We start from the raw sequence: 24,437 nt of genomic DNA, 5'->3' as shown, positions 1-24,437 counted from the left end.
GCTGCGTCCTATCATATTCCCATGATACAGTCGTTATACGAGCGTAACATCCGTGTACGGGGAAAAAAATCCTATCCCTTGAAAAATGGTGCATGGAGATAAAAAGTTTCCTGTGCGCGCAAGAGCAAGTGGGACCAGGGTTGAGATGAGGGCGGCATGGGACATCATGCGCCGCGCAAATTGCAATACTCAGGTCCAATGTGGTTTGGGTACTCTACTCTTGGACTGCCATTAATTTAATAACAATAATTTACGTAGCTTGGAGGCTACAGATTTGCTCTTTTGATGGTTTATTTTTGTTTTCCCTTACTGCTATCAGCATTGTCGTTATCCTCTTCTTTTTTTTTTATCCTCTCATCTCGCCCCACATTATTCATATCCCTAATTGTCAGATTGAGGTTCAGAATTCGAACCTGAACTTAATTACGAAAAGAACTCTAAAAACCCTCTTCTAATTGTTGTCCATCTTATTGCTTCTTAGTTCCCCTCTCTCTTATCTCGATTGCATTTTCTATTTTGCGTAATCCAGTAGAGAAAACAAGTAAACAGTTGCTCCTTGTCTACTCATTCTCCACTTAAGTTCTTCCTTTCTAACCCTAATTCCAGCCATGGAACTTAAGGATAACTTTTTTGGCATTTCTATCTTGTATGGAGCCTGGATGGATGTTACGCACCTAACATAACGGCAGCAAAATTCTCCCAATCAATGCGCTCGTCACGGAGCGCTAAAAGTCTTTTCAATTTTCATTTCTTCTATCTTCTATTATTGTTCTATACTCTGTAGTTACCCTCCGGCTCTCTTTGCCCGACAAACCATATGTGTGAAAAGGGATAATTGAATTAAATTTTGACTTTGTTCGCCATGGCCCATAATGATTGGTTATAGCAGTCAAGTGATTAAAATTTCAAAATTTTGTATTATCATCGGATATCATAGCCTGAAATTTAAACGGCTCCATTAATCAGTAATCTCAAGCACGCATGGTGTTCATGATTGCTCATGAAACTATTGTCCATTTGAACTTGTTTTAAACTTTGAAAGCAAAACCACAGCGCTTCTTTTTGTTCATGTATTGTGCATCCCACCCCTCATTATTGTGCATTGTAGGGTGTATAGGGAAATGATGCGTGTACACGATATTTGTCTTTTTTTTTTTTTTTTTTTTTTGCTTTTCTTTAGTCCATGCTTCTCACTAATACTTAATCATCTTGGCCTCTCAATTAGCAAGAGATGTTTTGTATTGGTCTAGAATGGTGGCAATCATCAAGAACCGGGCAAACAATTTTTTTTTTATACACCTAATAGCAGGTTAAAAGTAAATTTCATTAATCAATTGTTGAAAATCGTTCAGCACGATCTGATTTATATCACTGTCCTAATAGCAAGTTATAGATATCGAGCAATTCATACGGCAGTACTTATTGCATAGATAATTATTTGAAATATTATTTAATATATTTATTATAGTATTATTTTTTGACACAATTATATGAAATAAAAAGATAATTTAAAATAAAAAATTATATATTTTTCATGGGAAAAAATATACCCACTCAGCAGTATTCAGTAGCCATAAAAGAACTGAGGCTCAAGTCTTCAGTTAACTGCGGGTTGGGAGTCGCAACTGTTCGCTCTTTATTATTATTATTATTATTATTATTATTATTTTTTGCCATGCTGACAGGTGTCTTAAATAGACTGAAGTCAAAGTCAAAAGCTGAAATTGAAAGTTTGAGATTCTCAATGGAATCAACTAACGTGTAAAATGCTAAAGGTTAAAAAAGAATACCAACACAAGATCACATGTAGGACTGAGTATCCCAGTAGATTGATTTTGAAGTACCAACCTTTTTTTATTCGTAATTTGATTCATCCGCAGACTACATGATCTTCAAAAAAATTTGATTCTCTCACAGTTATGGGAAATTTTCTTTTATTTATTTATTTATTTATTTTGGTAAAGACAGAAGAACCCAGTCGTATTTTAACCTTTGCATTCTTAAACTCGAGTATTTCTTTTTTTTTTTTTTTTTTGAGTTAAGAAATCTTTTAGTGTATGTGTTTGTGAAGGAAGGTTACCTAGGAAATACACTTTTTGATTTTTCAAAAAAAATATTTATCTTTCATAAACACATCTTTTATTTTTACATACATACATTAAATCGTTATAATATATATTTTCAGTAAAAGTTCTTAGCCCTCTTTTTCTTGATGGGAGGGGGATCACATTAAGCTGGTGTGAGTTTCGGGCGGAAATTGCGGAGAAGAATGGCAAAGCTTAAGCTAGGTGGTTTGACGAGAGAGCACTTGGTAATGTGTACTCGCATTTTGGCAGTAGTTTAGTAGCATCAAAATGGACCCTTTTTTGAGTTTTGTTTTCTTCCATAGCTCCAATCAATTAGTAAGTATTGTGAAAAAGCCTAGTAAGTATTTTGTCTCTCGCTCCATGGCTTCGCACCCTATTATTTTCTTTCCCAATAAAGATCCCTTCGGCCCTTCAAGAAAAGATAATAATTACTAGTTTGGTACTAGACATTTATGGTCTATATGTCAAATTTTGACACAACATTTCCATGTGGAGTGGAGTCATACCAACCTAAGAAGTGTACTCATTTTTTATGGCTTCATTTCTTCTTCTTCTTCAAATTGAAATATTCAACATCAAACAAATTTAGACCCTAAGTGAGTAGTGACACTCTGGTTGGCTTCTCCAATACTCAATACTAAAGAAGAAAGAAAGAAAGAAAGAAAAGAAAAGAAAAGCTCCACTTCATTCATTCTAGTGTGTCAGCAAGTAAAAATTTGGAATTTAGGATACCAAACTTGCTCGAGGAAGTCATAGAAAGGCCGGTCCATCTCTTTGTTGGTTTGCCAAAAGTCGTCAACCACTTAGGTTGTCTCCTAAATAAAACTTAGGAAAGGAGAGGACCATTGTTGTTTGATTGATGCACTTACCAAAGTTTAGTTGAGAAAATGTTGGGGACGGAATATTATTGCTTTAGCAACTTTTGACTCGTCTAAATCTCAGATAAGTTTCTACTCCCTTTTTTTTTTTTTTAAAGTCTGTGCAGTTGCTATACGGAGGAATTCATTCACTATTCAATCATCCAACTTGGAGAAGAAGCTTTAATTTAATTATTTTTCTGGAGGTTTTGTTCAAAGGGAGACACTAGCCTTATACGGGAAAGGGAGAATCAAGAAAATTTAAGAATCGAATTAGAGAATTCACGATCATCTATCTAGCCTTATACTTTACTTTTTAACTTTTAGGTACACGAATACCATCAACGAGATATTAATGTACGACCGAAAAAGAAATAAAAGGAGCTAATAGGCGAAAGACAGCAATTAAAAAATCTTCAATTCTTTGAGTTTTCTTTTTGGTCATAATTTTCTGATACTGTAACTTTTGGGTCGAATTTAAGCATCCGATTTTGTAAGTCACATCACCAGAACAAATTTCGAAAAGGACCCTAACTTGGGCCAGTGAAGCCACGCCTGAATCTGGGACGAGGGATGTGGGAGAAAACCTTTTGGGAGCTTCCATTTGTGATGGGTAAACTCAACCAGATTAGACTAGCAGTTTGCCCATATTGTTTTCCCGCCGTAACAAAGCAGACAACGGCATATGGGCTACCTTGGGTGTACAGCATATTTTTGTATCCTAACTAAATCCTGCCTACCCAACTCATTGGCTACCTATGGATTAAAACTTGTAATTCTTGTTGGCCCAATACTGCCCCATCCAGAGCCAGGTGATTCACACTTCAGGACCTTTCCCTAATTTACTTTTTTTCTTTTTTGGGAGGCACCTGTCTCTAATTATTTTTCAACTCCATAAATGATACAAATCCATGTCAGGAATGCATTCTGTGTCCCAAAACCTAATGTAATTGGTAGGGAAATTAACCAAATGATCGTAAAGAACCTAGTTCGACTGTCAAGTTTTTTTTTTCCCTTTCTCCTATCCCTTTATTAGGTTTGAAGTCTTTATTGAACCCACAAAAAAAAAAAAAGGTTGCATTCAATGTCCTGTTAGATTGGTTAGGGGAATGAATAAAAGGTTCCTTAAATTTAGAAGAAATAAATTGGAAAAAGAAGCCAACACAAGTTGGCTTAGTTGAGAAGTACGGACTGTTGAGTCATAAAACAAAACCAAACCAACGGATGTTAGTGCAAGCAGAAAGGGCTTCCATCCCTTAACCATGAGATATCATATTCAAAATCCATGGAAATGGAAAGGACAACATTGGAACAGCTTTCCTGCAAGAGGCCGGACCCGACTCGAACAGGATTAGTCACAGATCATTTTAAACGGATATAGATACCTGTGGATTATACCAAAATAAAACAAAACCAAGAGAGCTGGTCCCCCTCTGTATTTTTACTCCTCTTGCAAGAACAAAAGGTTGTCGTCCAGTATGTTATCTGCAATCAATCCTGTGAAGCTTCAACTTCTCACAGTAAATGTGGCCCCGAAGGCCCAATTGGATCCGAGGACAAACGGTAATAGTCCAATTTTTAATTTCACAAGAAAAAGATATAAGACGAAGTTTAACCATTTTGTTTTTTATTCTCAACCAAAATAACTAAATAAATAAAAGAAAAACTTTTTGTTGCTAAAGCTGGGGTTCTTGGCAAACCACCTTCAGTCGGCAAAAACGACACATTATTAGCTTAAGGAATCAAACACCAACTGAAACCCTTAACAACACATAAGCGGAAAAATTGACACAAAGTACTGCAAAATCTACCAAGCTTTGAAACATTAAAACTACCAAGTGCAAAAAACCTTAAAACAGATAATCAAAAGGAGACCTACTTTGTAAATTTTGGCCAAATATGAGAGCAGAAAGGATATCCCCCAAAAATAGTTCCTGCAAAATATTTTCCGTTGAAGAAAATTCAATTTGTTTTCCCCTGATCGTACTAGGTAATCCTTGAAACAAATGGAAGTGTGAAACAATTAGTAACTTTTTCTTTTTTTTATGGACAGTTGATTTTTCAGTTCATAAGAAACAAATGTAAGGGGACTAAAGGCTCAAAATTACCTTAATAAGCTTCTAGATAAAAGATTTGGTCTTTGCAAAACCTGAGCAAGACATGTCACATGTCTGGAGAGAGTTGGAGAACTTTTGATCGCCGAAGGACAATAGGGCCGACCGTTCTCTTTTCATGCAAGGTGTAAAGTTCGTGACTGGTCGCAGTAGGGCGGTGGCTTTAACCATTAATTCTTGATTAGACAGCCCTTTAACGGCTTTCCAGAATGCTCTAAATAACCTCTGCAGCGGAATCAGCCGCAGCTCACCGGCCACTGGTTTTGGAATTTCTGGCTTATTACTTAAGACGTACAATCAATACATGAAGCGCTTAATTATTTCCTACTATGAATTTTCTGTAATACGTATTTCGAGTGTAAAATAACATTTGTACGTCCAATTGCTCGAATGCGTCTCCACTAATCACAAGCTTGTTGTTTTTTGAATTAGTCGAAATAGTAGAGTTGGTATAGTGTCTTTTTACTAACTGGAATTCAAATCCGTATTGGAATAATTGGCCGTCATATAAGGCTTACATGGTACGTCTTATTCCTTCGTATGATTGACGAGCTATTGCACGGAATAGAGTTTATCCAATATACACTGTCGAATAGCGGCTGCGAATTTTAAATTGCAAGCTTGGCAATCAATCACCATCACGATAATGGGCTACGGAAATTTCAGACTAATGGTGTTTGGTCACAACCGCGTAAACGATACCAGAAGGCGTTTGGTACTCCGATCGTGGCTGTGGGGGCTGCTTCTTTTCCAAAACTCGTCACCGCTACACTCCTAACGTTGCATGGCTCAGTTGTTCAGTAGAGCATGTAATATGTATGGGTGGTTGAAAGTTTTGTACCGTTTCCGAGAAGTAATTCTATGTCATCAGGTTTTGTGGTGTAACCCACCCATACCACCAATTCTTAGCTGTAAAGGCCCATTGCCTTTTGCCTCTTCATCTTCTTTGCTTGGAAGTCAATTTTTTTTTTTCATATTCTAGATAAGACGGCCTGATCCTTGCTTATTGCTATTTTTGATTAGTTTACTTATTCAAGTTAAATTAAAAAAATTTCCTTTTAATAAATGAGAAGTCTTGAACACATGATATCATACTTACAATCCCTTCCGCTGAGTCTAACGATGTTCTCATGACGCGAGCGTAATGGAAAATTAACATGAGATTGTGTCAGGATTAAGCGCTTACCATTACACCAAAAGCTATAGCTGTTAGCGAAGGCGCAACTTTATTTCCTTAACCACAATGGCAGCGCAAAGCACCGTACCACGCTCGGCCAGCATGAGGGGCTGCACCCCTGGGTGCCACGGGCTGGGCGGTTAGTCCCTTCGAGCCGGGATCTGAGGGATGTTGCTGATTAGGCCAACAATTCCTCCCCCAGCAACAGCCAGGGAGACTCGAACCCGCGACCTCGCTCTGATACCACTTGTCAGGATCAAGCGCTTACCATTACACCAAAAGCTATAGCTGTTAGCGAAGGCGCAACTTTATTTCCTTAACCACAATGGCAGCGCAAAGCACCGTACCACGCTCGGCCAGCATGAGGGGCTGCACCCCTGGGTGCCACGGGCTGGGCGGTTAGTCCCTTCGAGCCGGGATCTGAGGGATGTTGCTGATTAGGCCAACAGATTGACAGTCCTCGACACCTTAAGACAGTTGTCCGAAGTCATGGGAAGGGTCACGAATGAAGCTTCGTAATTTCCATTTTTTCTCAAGTCTTTTTAATTGTTTGAACTTGACCAATGTAGCTTGGATATTTGAATTGTGAGTTTGTGTAAAAGAATTTTTAATTATCTTTTTATTTTATCTATATCATATTACTACAAGATTTTTTCTTTTTTTTTCACAAAAGTTTCAACAAAAAAAAGAAAAAAGAATGTACTATTCAAACGGGACGATCTTTAAACAGCATTTACAAATAGAAGCCACTTGTCAGTCTTTACATGGCTTAATCTTAACAACTAGACTCCAACAAGCCCTCTCCTGCTCTTCTCCTCTACCTACCACAGACAGACCATCATGCTATAAATTCCCCCCCAACTAAGCCCTTTCTGATCATGAACAACGAATCACTCACAACCCTCCTAAGCATACTACTTTTCCTTTCCCCTAGCATTTATCAAATCATCTGCCTTTTCCTAGTACATTTTCCACATATATTCTGCCTGATCAGTTTCTTGAGAGCCCAGAAAGATGAAGCTAGTCTTCTTCACTTTGCTCCTCCTTGCTCTTGTTCTCAACTCCTCCTTCATCCCAACCACAATGGCTGGATCAAGTAAGATCTTCTTCTTAACCTCGACGGGATACAAGACATAATGATTGAAATTAACAACATCTTCCTACGTACCAACGCATGCACCTGTCTGGCCAATTATACTAATAAGCTGCGAATTTTGTTTTCACCTGTAACGCATACATTTATTCTTGTGAATTTATTATCCTTTGCTTTTAATCTCAATTTTTTCTACTTGGTTGGTCACAGGCTTTTGTGATTCAAAATGTGGAGTGAGGTGCTCGAAGGCTGGAGTGCAAGATAGATGCTTGAAATACTGCAAAATTTGCTGTCAAGAGTGCAATTGCGTGCCTTCGGGAACTTATGGGAACAAGCACGAGTGCCCCTGCTACAGGGACAAGAAGAACTCCAAGGGCAAGCCTAAATGCCCTTGACTTAATTCACCTGTTTCATTTACCAAATCTACAGAGCACAAATATATTACTAGTATTATGTATCTTGGCCGTCACCGCTGGCCACTAAGTTATATGATGGTTGAATAACTTTTTTGAGTGTTTTGGCTCTTTCCTCATATGTGTTGCTGTATAAAATATATATTAAGAGTGTCATGCTACTGCCATAAAGCATTGTGTGTCAATCTTTTCTATATTAATAATTATATGAGTGAGTTTTTTTATATACTGTCGGTGTATAATTTTTTTAGAAGGTTCCTCTATTTTAGACAGCAAAGCTAAAGTTCAAAAATACATGCAAAATGACAACATAAACAGAAGGAAAATTATACAAATTAATCAATTATTTGCACAAGATAATTCAGAACATGTATTACATATTTTGTAAAGAACGCTCAAAATAGATGCACGCATCAAAATTACTATCATAATTGCGTATGTTTTAAGGGCTATCTTGTGTTTAGATATTTCATTATTTGAAATAATCATTTGACTTACATCATACACACATTATTTAATTATTTTTTTAATTTCCCATAGATTACATAAAAAAAGTAGTGTAGCATCAAATTAAACAAAAATTTTTTTTTTTTTTTTCAAAGAGTGGGCATCCAAACACTTACCCGAATGTTTTCCGTTATTGATTCGCCCCCAACATCGCCAGGCAGGAAGTAGCAGTAGTGGTGGCATTGGCATATTTAAGTCCGAGGTTGACTGATCCCAGATGAGAATGTGGCCCGGTCACATGCACATTGTACGATGAAAATAACGCTATGCTTTACTCTTGCATCGGTCCCCGCCATACATAATAATTGCATCTCCCACCTGCCGGCCCGGTTCAGCTCGTAAAAGGGTAACAAATCCAATCAGAAAATCAACAACAATTGCGAAGAGTTTATTTGGATGGCTTACTTGAGATAATTACTGTATCATTTTTTGTAATGTGATGTATGTGAAATAAAAAGATGATTGAAAATATAAAAAGGTGATTAAAATTTGTAAATTAAATTATTTTACTTCAAATCTTGTTTGTCCAAACACACAGTTTCAAGGAAATAAATTTAGAGCCTTTGATTACGTCGACAAAGGTGCAAGTCAATTCTAAATTAATACCGTGCATTCTCTTGTATTAATCCCAAAATTACAAAATTATATGTAATCAAATTAAACAAGAAAGCTTTTTTTTTTTTTCAATATTCCAATAATTATTAAGTATTTTTAACAAAACTCCTTCGTACCAACGAGATTGCACCTTTTATCATGGATGTCCCTAAGCTTATAAGAGAAGCACTCTTCTTGTCATTGTTATTATTACAAGTTTACAACTTTTCTGTTTTTTTTTTAAAGGGTTTTTATCATGTAATATTGTCTACCTACCTATCAGATCAAGAAAATATGATGGATATAGAGAGTAATTTTCACGATACCAAGCACACTTCACAAAAAATTAAACCAGGTCGATGTGAATTTATTGAGAAATAATTTTAAGGATACAAAGGCCACGAAATAAGTAGCAACAAAACAATTGCTTTCTAAATATTCATCACAGTGTATAAAATCACAACCTAAAGGCTGCTACAGTAAACAACACATGACGGGAGGGAGGGAGCATTCTAAGGATTAATTAAACAACAGAGAGTAAAAAAATTTTATTCCTAGACAGACGCTGACACCAACACAATTCTACTACACCTACAAATTATCATGCAACAACCAACAAAATGGAATGGAAGAGATTGATCATCATCTTCTCTCCGCTATATCCCAACAACAAAGCTCCACTGGATTGATGATGCTACGAATGCTTCTGTTGCAGCTTCACAATTTTTCCCACCATCACATCACACTCCTCTTTCTTTCAGGTCAGCAACTTTAAAGCTTAGCTCATCCATCAACAAAGTCAGGAAAAGGCTAACACTACAACCACGAAGCTACTATTACAAGGTGTATAAACACAAGTTAAAAACTGCTGGTTTCTGTAGGAGATCTGAACGGAACCAACACAAAGTAAGAATAAAGCTACAATTTCCGGCTGCCTTTAGAGTTTGTGACACCTCCTTACGGGTACGTGTCTATACATGCTGGTGCTTCTTCTTCTCAAACCAAGCAAGAATCTTCCTACCGAAAAGGTTGCTGCGCATTGATTGAGCATTGCTTTGGATTAAGCTGTGAAGTGCAACGTATACTTCACCCTGTACAACAAAATCATGACAAAATGAGAAATCAGATGATCAATCCTAGACTGAGTGGTCAGACCCCTCATCTAAAAGGCAAGAGATAATGATGCCTTGAATGGTTTCTGTTTGTCAGCATGAACATGGCTAAAGGTGGTCATTTCAGCATTTTCCAAGAAGGTTAACGGTAAGCAACTCAAAAGATATGTAAAGTACTTGTTGAATTTAAAACAATCATGCATCAGAAAAATATCAGAAGCTTTGGAGAGTGACATGCCCAAGGGACAGCAAAGAAATCCAGTACATCAAACTACCTTTGCGATTGATAGCGCTTTCTGAATGACAAAGTTCCCATAAGGATGTACTAGTAGACTACCAGCATTTGGACTTGTGAGCAATTCCATAATAACTGTTGCAGAGTGCCCTTTTCCAGAATCAACTAGAATTTTCTCCACTACATTACTCGCATATTTGTCACTGGAGAGGGCCACAAAATGGCCTCGAAGCTGTTCCAACAGAAGAGCTGTAACTTCTGGTATTTTTAGTCCCAGCAAGTGTTGAACCACATAATTCCTACATAGAATGAAGGGCAAAAAGCATATCAAGAAAGAACATGCTTATTATTATTGTTTTGCAACTTAGGGTAAAGAATTAAAAAAAAAGCATGCATTAGAATCAAACCCATAAGGATCTTCTGCTAGTTGTAATGCATTTCTTATTATTTCATTCATCAAACGCTCTTTGGGTTCTCCATAAGCATTCTCCACACAAGACTGCAGCACACAGCACCCACTTTTGTCTGTTGCAATTGTATAGCAGTTATGTACAATTTCGTTGAGAAGGTGCTGCCAAATACAACATATTGTCAGACAGTTGATTTAGTCCAAACATGCTAGTATACAGAAAGAAAAAAAAAAAACTCCTTAAACAAAGTATCTAGAGATGGGAAGAACTCATCAAACATATGAGAGCAGCAGTAAACCATCTATCACGTGTCTGAGTATAGGCAGATAGTGCTGGTGCAGGAGAATGATATATTTCACGAACAGACACACAAATTGGTTCCTGAATAGCAACTGTGGCAAACATATCATCCAAGATTTACTGCTAGAGTAACACTAAGTTCAGATTGGCCAAAAAACAAGTTTATGCAAGCAATGAAGTTGCAATTGACTATCTTTAAGCAACGGAGTGTGTCTATCACTGCTTGAGCAGATCATGTGGATACAAATATCTACCTGCTCAAGCTACCCAATGGGCAGTGATTTGAAATGGGGAATGAGTTGCACAAAGAAATTGGTACTAGGCACACAAAGGAACAGCATAGTCATACTTATCAGTTCGGATGACAAGGACATTAAGCTACATTTCGATTAGAGAAAGGAGCCCCAAGACCCAAATGCATTTAATGGATAGGAAATTATTTGAAATATTATTTGGAATAATTACTGCAGTACTTTTTGCGATGTGATATATGTGAGATAAAAAGGTGTATTAGAAAATGTGTTTGTAATGCAAGCAAATAATTTTACTTTATTCTTCAGCCTATAGTTGTTGCTGACTGTAAGTACCAATTTTGGCCATTTCAAGACAGCTTGTTTGACAAAGCAATACTTTTAACTTTCTCATGAGGTAAATATTATACGTGGGGTGTGCTGATGGTGGATCTTGTCAGTTAGATTGAGGTAGTAAAAGGATCACAGTACAAGAACACATTGATTAACTAAATTAGGAAGATGTGTGTTGTACCATCCTCAAGCTAGAAATTGTAAACATCAGAAAAATGAGAAATCTTAACAGTAGATTTTTATATTTTTCACCAGTTTGATTGCTTTCTAGTATTATTGTGGTTGAAAAACTCAAAACCAACTATGAAGGAAGCTACCACCAAGTAGCGTGGAGAAGCAATACAAATTGTTGAGTCAGTAGCATAAAGAAGAGAAAAGTCAAACAAGGAAAAATAGGGAAGAGGAATTCAGACCATAATCTCACTTGTTGCCTTTCCCAATGACGTGATCATTGAGAACTCGAGTAGAGAGGAAACTCAACATGAAGGTTGGCAAGTTATGCTAGAATAAAGCTACGCAGTTTAGTTCAAAGCATGATGAACAACCTCACAGAGAAGAAGAACAAGAAGAATAAGAAATTACATAACAAGAAATTCAAGCGTATTATGTTAGATAAACTTGTTATGAAGCTGACAATGGGTTCATTAATTTGCAAAAGTGAAATGAAGTGGTTAAAATGGTATAACAACGAACTATAACCACCTCAGGATACAAAACTCTTGAGTGGAAATTATGATAGTTCAATGATACCTTCATATCATATTTTAGCACTCTCAAGAACATATATTTAGGACTTTCTGTTCTCACCCAGCAGCTATTCCTTTCCCACAGAGAAAAAAGGAACATCTATAACATCGCTTTTGATAGAGAACAAATCTACAAGCCTATAAAAGTATAACGCTGTGAAATATAAAAAGAGCACCTATACAAAAGTACTCTTCTATCAAGTTTGAATTTTATGAGAAAGCCTCCTGAATGTCTAAAACCTAAACCCTAACTTAAAGTTAAACCTAAGGAAAATAACAAAGTGGCTGAGATTTATCTTTCACATGCTCTTAAGTTGTTCTCTAGAAGATGATTGACGGTAAAAGTAAACAAAGATAAGATTCCTTGAGATTATAAATGATTATACTAGCAGAAGTTTTTGCTTGAATGCTGCAGTACAAAAAAAATAGTAAGTATTTGGTAATGATAATCTGTAAGAATATACTGAACAACCAAGCTTAGCTTTTCTTTGGTCTATGTATGTCATAATTCAAAACTTTTCGCACAACTAAATAGTCCTCCAGAAGAGGAGAGCTAAGTCGTGCATGGTTCATTCTTGTTTCAAGTTAAAGTTGCGGGCAAATAAATGATTCTGAAAGCTATTATCACACAACTTCTTGCTTTGAGTTCTTTTTGACTTGACAAAAGCTATAACGTAGACAGGAAAGAAGATTGGAAACAACTTCTAGATTTTTTTGTCTAAGCTAAAAGCCAAACACTAGACCAAGGAACATACAAGAAGGGCCTCAAGTTTTGCAACCTAAACTGAATATCAGAAGCATGTTATGAAAAATAGCAAACAAAGTGGACTTTCAGGGTAAAGTATATAGCTAGGCATCATACATATATCGCTTAAGAATGTCACAATCATATATGCATCGTGAGGCTTGGCAGGACTCACAATCTGCTTAAGAATGTCAGCTTTACATAGGTTGATATATTTAACAATGAAGAGCGCAAGATTGGCATGTGAAAACTAAAGTCATGAGCATAGATGTGAATGGCCTCCATAGTGTCACTAGGCAGTCAAGTTGTCCCTTGTGGCACCTTTCACCTTTTGAAAGGATGGTAAATAAGAGTTAGTACCCTAGTAGAAACTTAAGTAACATTAGGCTGAACCTCCAATTTACTGTCCCCTTACTACCATTGCTATCTAGCTCATCTTTGTGGGCATAATGAAGTAGGAGCCCCTAAATAAAACCTTCAAAGTTATCTTTGTGCAGCATACAGCCTTGAAGGTCACACCCAAAGTGACTTTCTCTAAGCATACACCACAAAGGCCCATCCTTAAGGTAGTGCTTGAGAAGTGCACGAATGCACGACACACATGGCAATCTCGGGGGGTGCTAACCAACCTCTAGGTGATCTCTAATGGTGGAGCATCTAGCTCAACCACCAGCAAGTTCTTTAGTGGGACAAAATGAGGAGGGATCCTCAGGTGATAGTAAAACTTACTTATCAGAGTATCTTAGTCAGCAAAAGGTACCATGCATCACAGCACAATGACTTTGACATGCATCACATATATCTGCCATCTAGGCCACACCATCGAGGAAAATAAATTAACAGAATATCTAATGATGAACACTTTCCTACTTGAATGAATTCCTAAACCTCTTATCCGTCACAGTAAATCGTCACACCAAGCAGCACATAGAACATTTCACTTGAAAAATTAAAAGCAACAGTCTGCTGTCCAGGGAAAACAAAATAATGTCAGACTATCCCCCCCGAATGCATACAATTCCATCCAGATAAATTTCGACCTATTTGCCATCCAGAGCACAACCGAAGAGAAAGATGGTAATTGCTCCAATTCTTACATTTAACATTCTTAGTTGTCCCCTATGCTACATATAAAAATTGTAATCTTCCACCCCCACCGGCACCACAAAAAAAAAAAAAGGAAAACAATATATAAATAGAACGGGATTACCTTGTGGTACTCATAGGGGTAATGTATCAAGCAATATCGGATAACATGCTGACCATTGGGGTCGTTAGCCAAAGCCACAGCCCCAGGGCTTAAAGCAGAGATTACAAACGATATCTGCTCAGGGGTACTTAAGTTTTCCAACAATTTCTGCATAGTGCGAGCTCTGTAGAAATTATATAGGCCAATTCAGACCAAAAAAAATTTAAACTTAAGTGCTATTCAAGATCCAGACAAAGCTAAAATATATCAAATCAACAATCAACAGTATATTATACCCGTGTGGATTGAGACAAATATCAACAAGCTGAAAAGAATTCTTGGTAACAGCCAAAATAATCCTAGTCCTCTGTTCCTCACTGCAGACCACAAAAAGCTTCTGTATGAAATAACTACCAGATTGATTTTTCATCAGATCAGAAGCATGATCCAAAATCTCAGATATTGCCATCTCAATCTCTCCTTCATTAGCATGATCCACTTTCGCCTGCAAAATCTTACTTCCACTCTGATCTTTAGCGAAGGAAACAATCCTTCCCCTCATATCTCGCAAAGATAATCCATCTAATTGATTCTTAATCCTTGCATATAATTGTCGATTGTTTTGCGAATTAGGCCTCAAGAAGCTTAAATTTCTTGAGAGAAAGCCATTAGATAGTCCATCCATATTTTCCATCGACACACCATTCTGGTTTCCTCTTGATAAGGATTGCTTGCACTGCAAGAAAGAGTTGCCATGATCACAAAACCTTTGACTGTTGTCATTTTTCAGGTCAACATTCAACAAGCAGGAAGCCTCATCCCCACACCATGGCTCCCTGCAAATGCCACCACTAAAGCCAGAAATCTCGGGCCCACAATCCCAGATCCCCGGGCCCGAGAAGGGGTTCCTGTGGGCCCCACCAAAGCCAAAAGCCTGCTGCTGGCGGCCACCAGGCCCACCACCAGTGTGATAATCATCAAAGCCCATTAAACCACCCTGCTCAAATCCCACATTGTTCAAACCCACAGAACGAAAATAACCCATTGAACCCTCCGTGTCCGTCTCCGGAGGCTGGAACGGTGCCGTCTGGTGGTGAATATCCGAAGAGAGGTTGAGTCTTGAGAGAGCTGATTCAAGGGTTTGATCACAGGGAAAAACGTTAGGGGTTTGTGGTGGGGGGTGGTCAAAGCCAGCCTCAGGCAAGGAGTTCCGGCGAAAAGGGTACATGAAAAAATTCTGGGCTTGACTCTCCGGTGAATAACTGGCCGGAAAATAAGGAATTCGCCGGTTCCCTAAGCCCCTATGTTCCATATCTCCGTTACAAGTGCCAAAAGAGTGTGTGTGTGTTTTCTAGAGTAAGGCTTTAAGAGGGTTTTATCTGACTTCTCAGCAAAAGGGTGTATTTATAGGTATTAAAAAGGACGCATTTTTTTCTCGGTTTTTTTCCTTTTAAACTTTTAAAATTTTAAGGGAAAAAGGGATTGTGTGGGTCGGGGGGGGGATGTGTGTGTGTGGGGGTGATCGGGTAGAGTGGAGGAGAAAGACATCTAATAGAAATAGGAAAAGAATTGGAGTTTGCAGATGAAAGGAAAGCCTGAGAGAGTCCATGCAATTTATAGTAAAGTCTCTCTCTGCAACTCATGCGCGTCCATATGTTGGACGTGGCTTCTGCCAAATTGCACCTGCATCCCTCTGTTCGTGTATTTTCTAGGAAATAGTAGCTAGGTAGGGTCGATTTACGAATTCATTTAAGGTTGAGGGCAAACTGTATATATATGCGTGTATCTATATATATATATATATATATATTCAACAATACAAGGATAATATTGTCATTAATATTCAATTTTTTTTATTACGAAATCAAAAGTTTTAAAGTTAACTACTTTTCTAGGGATAGACAGGATTGTTTGACGGAGAGACAGTTCTGTTTGGATTGTGAATTATTAGAGATATTTTTACTGTAGCACTTTTTGTGATGTGATGTATGTGAGATAAAAAGGTAATTGGGAAGGTAAAAAGGTGTATTGGAAATTGTAATGATGATGTAAGCAAATAAATTTGGGGAAATAAAACCCAATCCAAAGTGAGAGAATTCTCACATTCAAACCCTCTCACCTACACTTAGAAAAAAAAAAATTTTAGGAATAGACAGAATTGTTTGATGGAGACCGTGTAAGTGAGAGGGATAAATTGCATTTTTCAAGGTTGAGCATGGCAAAATATGATTACATTTAAAATTTAGGGGTGCAAAGTGTGATTAGCCTAAATTATACCACCATTCGGGAGTCACATAAATGTATGATAATACGTGTATATTGATAGTGAGTAATGTATGGTGATACAAGATAATAATAATGTAATTCTAAGATATACTACGGTTAACAAGACTGTAAACCAAATCTATCCAAGTATTTTTGTGCTTCAATAGTCCATGGATCCATGTCTTATCCTTCGTCCTAGGGTCTTTTCTATGTCTTTTGAGAGAAAATTTCTGGTAAATTGATATGTGAAAAGTGGGTCCGTCGAGTCAATTACAACAAGTAATTCAAGCCATTCAATAGAGACAACCTAATCTTTGACTGCATACACAAGAATCTACTATATATACAAGTTCTATTCTTTCATACGTACTGGTGAAAACTAGAACCTGCTTCATAGAGCAATCTGGATGCATAATTTGATGTCTTGTAATCCTTTATTGAGTCATTAATATGTGGTTTGGACGTTTTACTCCGTCAGCATGCTCTTTAAAACCTTCTAATAATGTAGCATCATACGACATGACAAGTTAATAGAACAATTTTACATGGTTCGTAAGCAAAAGACGTAGGACATAGTACTAACAATTTATTAATTGCGGATCAGTTTCTTTTACGAAATTAATTTGTATTATTGCAACTTTAGTGTGTCTGTCTTCCAGTTAATTACGAAAAATGAGAAAATCGACTCAAAAGATGAAGTAAAGAAACTTTCCCTCTCACGTCTTTGCCTTTTTTGTTGAGTTTATGGCCAGTTGGTGTATTTCTGGTACACCTGATATAATTGGAAAGGCAGACCTTTCATGGTTTGTGCCATTTTTATTGCCAAAGGCTAAAAGCAAAACTTTCTCCAGTAACCCTTTCCTCAATAGAACTGAACTTACTCATGCTGGAGGCTGCATGCAAATGCAAGGAAATTGAGGTGATGGCAGTTTGGAAATGACCAAGTGAGAGGAGCAAGAGTGGGTCAACTTCTGCAGGTCACTTGTCACTTGTAGAAGGCTGGAAGCTGAAGAAAATTCTAGGTAAAAGCTTGCACGAGGCTGTGCTAGACTAGACCATGCTCAATTTGTGCATGGATGATTTGCTTGGTCAAAACTGGTGTTTAATCGCATTGAACACGGCAGTACGGTACCATCCTTCAGAAGATTGCAGCAGCTAGTTCATATTTTGCCATTAGATGGAGAGTCAGCAAGTTTGAACAAGCAAGCAAGTGTAAAATGTGGTGCATCCTTTTGCTATTATTAAGCTCAGTGAGAGGTTGTTTGGATTATAATTTTTTCAAGGGTTTTTGAGAAAAATATTACTGTAATATTTTTTTTAAAGATATAACGTATGTGAGGTAAAAAAAAAAAATGATTGAAAAATATGTAAAAGAAATATTTATGAAAAAAAAAAGCATCTCTAGTAAGTTCTTCTGATTGGACTAGCAAGAAAATGCAAAATGCGGTACATCTTTTAGCTATTAATAATATCAATAAGGGTAAATTAAGTTGAACAAGAATGAAATTGTAGGATTTACTAAATACATGGTGCATGTTTTGGCATTCACAAAACACTTAAGAACAAGCAATAAGACTTTTAACATTCCAAGAAAATGTTTTTGTGTCTATATTGTGTGGATTAAATGGTTAGGTTACAGCGTACAAAAGTCCTTAACTAAGTATTTTTACAATTTTAGTAAGAAAACCAAATTTAGATCAACAGTAAGGACGAACTAACTTTTTGTTACTTTATTAGGTATTAGTCCAAGTAAAACAAATAATCCACTATTCCATGAATAACTTTAGTCATAATAAATTTGAGTGCGTTAGAAAAATAAGTAGGTGTACATACTAATTTTATTAGGTGTACCGTGTACGTACTGATTTTATTTAAAATAAGCAGGAATCACATATTTGAATAATTGAGCTTGAATCAAAGTACTTGAGGTCTCTTGGAGAAAAATAATTAAGCTGCATAATTAAGTACGTGTTCTCATAAAATGAAAAAATAAAGGTGTACTCGACTCAAATTTCTTGTTGATTCTAATTTCTTTTGCTAGTAAAGTCTAGGAACAAAGAGGTCTTCTAATCAAACAACTGACTTCAGTTTTCAACTACCGAAATCAAAGGAAAACCCAAAAAAAAAAAAAAAAGGAAAAAAAAAACTCCGAGCATCTCTCTCTCAGCAACCGATATTTGTGAATAGCACCATAACGGGACATTTCATGTCAACGACGCTACTTCCTTGCGATGTCTTAGCCCTTAAAGTGTGAAATTTATACGGTATTGAGAAGGAAACACACGGATTAAAAATGGTTGATATTTCTGAACGTTATGGATATAGTAGACCAGGGCGGAGCCAGAAAAAATTTTTAGTGGGGGCAAAGACAACATTAACATTTTTTATCTACTCTTTTTCTAATTTTTTAAGCAAAAAAAAAAAACTCACCAATAAGTACAAATGATGCATATATTTCATGAAAAACATAAAAAGATAAATTCAAAATTATTAGTGTAATAATAATTTTATTTCAAAAACAAACTAAACTATTTACAATTGCTCACTGTAAGTTTTTATATTTTGATAACTAATTTGGTTGTGGAAATAAGAATGTCTTTCGGTTGTGGAGGGAAAATGAGGGACCAGTGGAGGGAAGGGAAATTGGGAAGTGGGAACAAAGGAAGTGAATGATATGATTGGATGAATTGATCAAGAGAAAGAGTAGCTAGCTGCTTGGTTGTGGAAGGTAGTGACTCTCAGTTGTGGGGGAAAAATGGGAGCCCAGAGAAGGGAAGGGAAATTGGGGAGTGGGGCCCAAAGAAAGTGAATAATATGATTGGTACTTGCAAATTGAAATGAAAAGGTTTTTTTTTTTAACTTATTTTAAATGGAATTTGTGCCCACGTATCTTTTTAGAATTTTAGTTTATGAACTAATTTAAAAATCACGTAATTCTTTCATATCCTTTTTAAAAAAACTCTGGGGGCACACTTAAAATTATATAAGTATTATAGGAATTTAAGGACAGTGCCCCCACCTTAGATCCGCCCTTGTAGTAGACATATTGATTAAATACTTTAAATGGTAACTAAATATAGAGTTAGCCAAAACTGGTATTTAGTCAGACTTGAATACATAATCTCTAATTCTTGTAGTATTATACGTATTGTTGACAGCTCCAGAATTTTTTATAGTGATAAGGGTTCAAAAAGAAACTTGTGAGCTGAGATCTAGCTACGTATATGGATCCCACTCGCTTATGAGATGTTCTATTGGTAAATTTGATCTAATACAGTAAATTATCTCATAAATAGGTGATGCTTATCAATTTACCATCCAATCAAATCCTCCCGAACATGGTGATACCTGCTTTTGCAGAATCAACTTGCTTATGAGTTTGTGAGACGATGTAATAATAGCCTTGGTCTAATCATGAGTCTGGCCATGCGTGATGCTTAGGCAAGTCCGAAGTCCAACCATATTGACTGGACTCAAAGTCATTCGAACAGTCAAAACCGTGTCTCTTTCCATTTCGGGTAATTACTTTTGACTCCGATTCCTCGTCATCCTTCCAAATACGACCACTCAAGAAATTTCTGATTTCCCTCAAAAATTTGGACTGAGATCGAGCTTCCTTGGCTAGCAATTCATTTCTGTTCCCGAAGTCTAGAAGCTGCTTAAGGATTATGGCATTAGTGAATCTGTCATCTTCCACGCCTGCATTTTCCAAGCAAATTACTGCCCCGAGTATTATTGGATGAACTCACGCGTTACCTTGAATTGCTGGATTTGTAGATAGTGGTACTACTATCATTTTGGCACTGGTCAATATGTTCATTTATCTGCATCTTGCTGTATTTTCTGTGTTCCCCCATCCTCTTCTCAGTTCTCGTGATTTATGCCTAATACTACTACTATATCACAAGGCCAGATGAAGGCTGTAGTCATTGAGAAACCAGCAAAGTTTACTTTATCTTGTGCAACTTCATTGACCTTATTCTCTAAAGTAAAAAAAGCCAAGTTCTGAAAGTCACATTGGACATAAAAAAGTGACTTGCATTTGATGGATTCAAGCAAACCATAAATTTCATTTTCTCAAAAGATACAATTCAGCTGTATGCTAATGACATGACAGTTAAATCTCTAAACTTCTTAGGTATCAAATATAATCAATTAACTCCTACTAGCTTTATACATATAATAACAAACAAACAAGATATTAGTTCCCTGGCAATGGAGTAAAACTGCCCGTAACCATTACTAAACGACACTATCCTCCAAACACGTGCATGTCTTCTTCTTACTCCACACCCTCTGAACATAGTAGTGATTTTTCGTTGTATTTTCAGCAGTAGATTCACTTTGTCATGCATGCACTTAATGACTCCAGTCAAAAACTCAAGAGCGCAGTAAAGATTCTCAATTAGTCAACAAACTTTTATACCATGATTGTAGCAGGACATGCTCAAAAGTAGTATAGAGCAGTTCTCAGCTCTCGCACTTGAATCCTGAGTCTTGATGTGCACTTACGTCACCTGATACGGCATAGCCAATTCTCACAAAGGCTTCCTGGCACTGTTGTAATGCAACAAGGCTTTTCAGTGATGGGTGTTATGGAGTTCCATTTTATTCATCTGGCAAAAGGATCGTTGGCTTAGCTCTTGAGCTGGGCAAATCCAGTAGAGTGCATGTGGCTGAACAGATTGGTCATAGGCAGGCTACCACCATGTGAGATGAGGTATAAAATGAAAGCCAAATATGCTAATGTCCCCAGACAGACCACCAATCCCAATAATGGTCCTTCAACTTCAGATTTAAAGAAGTCCAGCAAAACATATCCATTTATCACTATCACAAGGGCAGCCACGGTCCAGACAGTTCTCTACAGCACAGATCGGGAAGAAGTAGGAAATTAGACATGCTGAAGCACTAAGGAGTTCGCTGAAACAAATGTGTGCGTGTGTGTGTGTGTGTGAGAGAGAGAGAGAGGCATCTTAAGTTCCAATCCAGAATCTGAGTCTTAATCCTTCCTTACCCCCATAGCAGTTCCAATTTTGAAGACTCCCATGACACGCTCGTTCGATACCAATGTGAGCAGTGGAATGAGGGCAAATGGGATCTGCATACCCTGAAGCACGTTAAGCCATTCGTTCAAGACATCCAACGAATCTTCAGTTCTATTGAAGACAATTGCCACAATTATGGTTGGTACAATGGCACAACTTCTCGTAATCAATGATCGCATCCATTTCTGCATACGAAGGTTGAGGAAACCTCCCATTATGAACTGTCCAGCATATGTACCAGTCATGGTGCTACTTTGGCCAGCTGCCAGAAGCCCAATGCCCCAGATATAGAGAATAGGGAACAAACCTCCACCATACCTCTGTTGAAGATATTGCCCTGCATTCACCAGGCCTATAGTACTGGCTTGTGAACTGCCATAAAATCCTTTTGCAAAGACTGCTGTGACAAACAAATTAATAGTGAAAGAGACAAGAACAGCAATGCAAGATTCAATGGTGTAGTAATTGAGAGCCTCTTTGACCTTCCCTTTATTTTTGGCATCAATCTTCCTTGACTGCACCAAAGCAGAATAAAGAAAGACATTGTGAGGGGTTATGACACAACCGACAACTCCCACTGCTTTCTGAATCGTCTTCGAGCTCAGTCTTGGTACTAAAAGACCTGCACAAGGATGACATCTTAATTAATTGAACAAGATAAAGAAGAATTTTATCCCATTGGACAAAAGGCATGCCAAATAAAGCAAAATTCTAACCTAGTGTGAGTTCTTTAGTGCTAGGCTTTGTGTCAGCAAACATCCAGGCAAAAGATAGTGCCATTGTTGTGATTAGGATAGCAAAAACAGCTTCTAGTTTTCTAACTCCGTAGTTTTCAAGAAACAAGAAGATGAAACTGTTCATGCCAGCAAAAACACATTAGATAACAGAACAAAGTTGCATTTTAGCAGGTTCAAGTATGGTACTGATGATGAAAACTTGAGCGTGAGGAATCACCAAGATTTCGAGATAGGACGCAAGATGTTGGAAATCAGATTCCTTTTAGAAGAACATTTGAAAGCCAAATGCTTCACTTACAACTTAATAAAGATATATATATATATATTGGCAAGAAAAAATGCCATATATATGCAATGAGAACGTGTAAAGAAAAAGTCTAATGGTTGAGAGACAAATGACAGTAAAGAAACTTATCACCAGAAAAGAACATAACCAACCAAATTGTTCCTTCATCCTGTTCTCAATAATATTTGATAAAAAATAAAAAAATATGTGCAATAAGAACTTGAATTGAAAATTCTGTCACCTCTGCCACATATATTTGTATCTCCAAGTGAACGGAACTAATAATAAAGCTAGAGCAAGTTTAGGCAAAACGAATTTTTTTAAAGTAACGTTATTAGTTTATCATCCAAAGCAATAATATTTGTAAAATGATACTCGTTAAAGACCAAAAGAAATTGAAAAATTTTCAATTCCTGGGCCAAGAGTTTTGAACAATGAACATTTACCTAAAAAAATTGCATTAACAACATCCTTTGGCCTTTGATAGGATTAACTTCACCTAATAATCAACCGTTGTCCAGAAAAATATATTTCGGTCATCAAAATTTCATGTGCATGGTACAATCTAAGTTCAGGAGCTACAAGGCCAACACAAGACACAATTTTTATTGTCTCCACAAGTAATCCCCATCTTCTCCTTGGGTCTATAAAAGCTTCCCTCTGTTATGTGTATCTGTCAATGATGTAGAGGTTTGCCCTCCAAATTTCTCTGCCAACAAAATGTGCTTCACTGGTTTTTCTAAAGCAACTTTCTACCAATGCCTTAGGAACAGCGACTTTTATGTGCTTATGGTAACATTAGGATGAAGTTCATTTAGTCCCCTGAAAGTCACATTCTATGCCATAGCCACAAGCAAAGACATACTTCAGTACCTTCTAGAGTTCTAGTTCAACTTAATTCACATTTCCCCAAGTTCAGAGCTTTCCTTAATTTACTTAAAACAGTTAACAACTCTGGACATCATGCCCATATGGATCTTTTATAACCAATAAGCTGAGTTCTACAAATCAAATCCCTAGCCATAAAATTAATTAGCAACAAGGGGAAGACAAAACCTCACCAATCAGCAGCAGTAATGAGGACACCAGCCCAAAGAGGAAAGACCCCATGACTCAAAATGTTTATGGCTATAGCACTGCCAATCACCTCCTGAATATCAGCTCCGATCAATGCCAGCTCAGCCATTAACCACAACAAAAGCCCAGCCCAATAGGGGTACTCCTCCCTACACAGCTCAGCCAAGTGCCGGCCCGTGGCGACACCCAGCCTCAGAGACAGGAGCTGGATCAAAAGTCCCATCACAGTAGACCACATCAACAACCACAAAAGTGAGTAGCCCGCAATAGCCCCAGCCTGCAGATCACCCTCCAAGTTTCCCGGATCAAGAAATGCCACGCTCATTAGAAAGCCCGGCCCAGTAAATTCCCATAGCTTCCTCCAGGAAAATGCTGGTGCTTTTGCCTCTTCTTCGTCGGAATTACCATGGGATGATGATGGCTCCTCTGTTTCAATTTCCAGAGCCAAGATTTTCTCACGGGCTTCATCAACGTAATCATGGGTAGCCGTTGATGATGACAAAGGAATAAGGATATTGGATTCTTGATCTTCTTCTTGTTCTGGGTGATTGTTGGGGGTTGCATGGATCATTGCTCCTTCTGTAGTTAGCTGAATTTCTCGTTGGTCTGATGTTTTCCTGATGAAAGAAATAAAGAATTTATTGCAATGCAGATAGCCGTAATTTAATGGCAAATGCAAGTATTGTGAACTGTGTCTGTTTGTTTTCCCACTTTATCTGCATATTATATGGGGGTACGGGGGCCTTGGGATTTGCGGGGGAGGAAAGGAAGGTATTGGATTTGGGGGGCCCTTGCATGTTGGAACATTTTGCAGTTTTTGGGGTTTGGTTTTAAGCCGTGATTAGTGGGCAAAATGAAAAA

General features: G+C 37.4%; 3 protein-coding genes across 3 annotated transcripts; 1 reads left to right on the top strand and 2 right to left on the bottom strand.

Moving 5' to 3' along the window:
- The first annotated feature begins 7,075 nt into the window (after positions 1–7,075).
- LOC113711987 (peamaclein) lies at positions 7,076–7,965 on the top strand. The gene is made up of 2 exons (XM_027235256.2): positions 7,076–7,331; positions 7,539–7,965. Exons 1-2 carry the CDS (start codon positions 7,250–7,252, stop codon positions 7,721–7,723), a joined length of 267 nt encoding a protein of 88 aa, XP_027091057.1. The 5' UTR covers positions 7,076–7,249; the 3' UTR covers positions 7,724–7,965.
- Positions 7,966–9,266: 1,301 nt separating this feature from the next.
- Positions 9,267–15,840, bottom strand: LOC140015586 (putative pumilio homolog 8, chloroplastic). Its single transcript, XM_072068279.1, has 5 exons — positions 14,460–15,840; positions 14,185–14,347; positions 10,597–10,760; positions 10,230–10,488; positions 9,267–9,933 (listed from the first exon to the last, which is right to left on the bottom strand). The coding sequence occupies exons 1-5, from the start codon at positions 15,473–15,475 to the stop codon at positions 9,814–9,816; spliced, it is 1,722 nt and encodes a 573-aa protein (XP_071924380.1). The 5' UTR covers positions 15,476–15,840; the 3' UTR covers positions 9,267–9,813.
- A 4,638-nt stretch (positions 15,841–20,478) lies between these two features.
- LOC113712029 (metal transporter Nramp3.2) lies at positions 20,479–24,372 on the bottom strand. The gene is made up of 4 exons (XM_027235305.2): positions 23,561–24,372; positions 22,193–22,329; positions 21,446–22,098; positions 20,479–21,292 (listed from the first exon to the last, which is right to left on the bottom strand). The coding sequence occupies exons 1-4, from the start codon at positions 24,145–24,147 to the stop codon at positions 21,065–21,067; spliced, it is 1,605 nt and encodes a 534-aa protein (XP_027091106.1). The 5' UTR covers positions 24,148–24,372; the 3' UTR covers positions 20,479–21,064.
- Positions 24,373–24,437: the final 65 nt, after the last annotated feature.

This window comes from Coffea arabica, chromosome 10c (genome assembly GCF_036785885.1).
Source record: "Coffea arabica cultivar ET-39 chromosome 10c, Coffea Arabica ET-39 HiFi, whole genome shotgun sequence".
Lineage (NCBI taxonomy): Eukaryota > Viridiplantae > Streptophyta > Magnoliopsida > Gentianales > Rubiaceae > Coffea > Coffea arabica.
This window is presented reverse-complemented; position numbering and strand designations above follow the sequence as displayed.

Coding starts and splice junctions, on each gene's coding strand:
- LOC113711987 (XM_027235256.2), top strand. CDS start 7,250: ATGAAGCTAGTCTTCTTCACTTTGCTCCTCCTTGCTCTTGTTCTCAAC. Junction 7,332..7,538: donor AACCACAATGGCTGGATCAA/GTAAGATCTTCT, acceptor GGTTGGTCACAG/GCTTTTGTGATTCAAAATGT.
- LOC140015586 (XM_072068279.1), bottom strand. CDS start 15,475: ATGGAACATAGGGGCTTAGGGAACCGGCGAATTCCTTATTTTCCGGCC. Junction 10,761..14,184: donor ACCCCTATGAGTACCACAAG/GTAATCCCGTTC, acceptor TGTATTTGGCAG/CACCTTCTCAACGAAATTGT. Junction 10,489..10,596: donor CTAGCAGAAGATCCTTATGG/GTTTGATTCTAA, acceptor CATTCTATGTAG/GAATTATGTGGTTCAACACT.
- LOC113712029 (XM_027235305.2), bottom strand. CDS start 24,147: ATGATCCATGCAACCCCCAACAATCACCCAGAACAAGAAGAAGATCAA. Junction 22,099..22,192: donor CACTAAAGAACTCACACTAG/GTTAGAATTTTG, acceptor ATCCTTGTGCAG/GTCTTTTAGTACCAAGACTG. Junction 21,293..21,445: donor AAATTGGAACTGCTATGGGG/GTAAGGAAGGAT, acceptor TCTGTGCTGTAG/AGAACTGTCTGGACCGTGGC.